The sequence below is a fragment of the Arachis ipaensis genome, chromosome B01 (genome assembly GCF_000816755.2).
Source record: "Arachis ipaensis cultivar K30076 chromosome B01, Araip1.1, whole genome shotgun sequence".
NCBI classification, from domain to species: domain Eukaryota; kingdom Viridiplantae; phylum Streptophyta; class Magnoliopsida; order Fabales; family Fabaceae; genus Arachis; species Arachis ipaensis.
In genome coordinates, this window is record NC_029785.2 from 7,871,565 (window position 1) to 7,872,820 (window position 1,256).

The following is a 1,256-nucleotide window of genomic DNA, read 5'->3' on the forward strand; positions in this document are numbered from 1 at the left end:
ATATTTATATATAAATACAAGTGACTGATTTTAGTGACTTATTTTAATATACGAATAGTATTTTTATTTACAATTGAACAGGTACAATTATGTTTTAGTAGTTGCAAATTGTATATTTATTACCTTGCATTACACATTGGCTTCGGACACAAATTTCCCCAGGTGTGTTCCTTGGGAGGGATCGACCAGTATCAGGATCAATAAATTTAACTTCCAAATTTGGGAGGATGAACCCCACTGAATTTTTGTGTAGAACCCCAGCGTCTTTGATTGCATGGGTAAGTGTGATGCAGCTATGCTCAGTTAGTCCATATGCCTGCCGAACAATAATACCATTTTATATGTTTTCACTCAAATTTATGCAAGAGAAATGATCCTTGTTCTTAGTCACTTGGGGTATCCATTGAAACTTGAGGAGTTACTAATAAATATATTAGGGTAAAGTATAATTTTTGTTCCTAAAATTTGGCAAAAGTTTTAAAAATACTCTTAAGTTTTATTTTGTTTCAATTTTGTCACAGAAATTTTCAATTTGCATCAAATATACTCTTGACGGCTAAATTTTCAAAAAAATTTAAGACCAATCTAACAATAATACATGAAAATTATGCTTTGCTTGTATTGAGGGTTATTCTTATGAAATTGTTGTTGAATTGATCTTAAATTTTTTGAAAAATTAACATCAGGAGTATATTTGATGTAAATCGAAAACTTTTGAGACAAAATTAAAACAAAATAAAACTTAGAGGTATTTTTGAAACTTTTGTCAAAGTTTAAGGACAAAAAATATACTTTACCCATATTTAATACGATCTCACTAGGAACCAATTAGAGTGTAGCCAAACTTAGAGTTAGTTAATTGAAAAATAAGTCTATTATAAAAAAAATCTTTTATTATTCTGATTTTTTGAATTTTAAAATTAAAAATAAAAGTTATTGTTCAACTAGTCGACTCCAAATTAATTACGTCATAATTGATTTCTTAGACTTTTTCATACTAATAGAAACTTTCTCACCAATAAAATAGGAATAGTTTAATTATTCTGTTAGTTTTATAATTTTATTGTTTTTTAATTAAATTTTATATTAGATAAAAAAATTATAATTAGATTTTTAGTAATTATTATTTTTTTAGAAAAACACAATAATTCTAAAAAATTGTGTTTTTAGAATATTTTATAATTTATTTTACATCAAATACAAAAAATAAATATTAAAAAAATACCTAATTAAAAATTTGACGAAACTGACGAAAC

At 25.0% G+C, this 1,256-nt stretch overlaps 1 protein-coding gene across 1 annotated transcript in view; it reads right to left on the bottom strand.

The window, feature by feature from the left end:
• LOC107616407 (4-coumarate--CoA ligase-like 1) overlaps nt 1–1,256 on the bottom strand; it is a 5,476-nt gene that overhangs the window by 1,893 nt on the left and 2,327 nt on the right. The window contains exon 3 of the mRNA XM_016318369.2: nt 124–316. Coding sequence (XP_016173855.1) covers nt 124–316 — 193 coding nt within the window. The remainder of the gene's footprint in view (nt 1–123; nt 317–1,256) is intronic.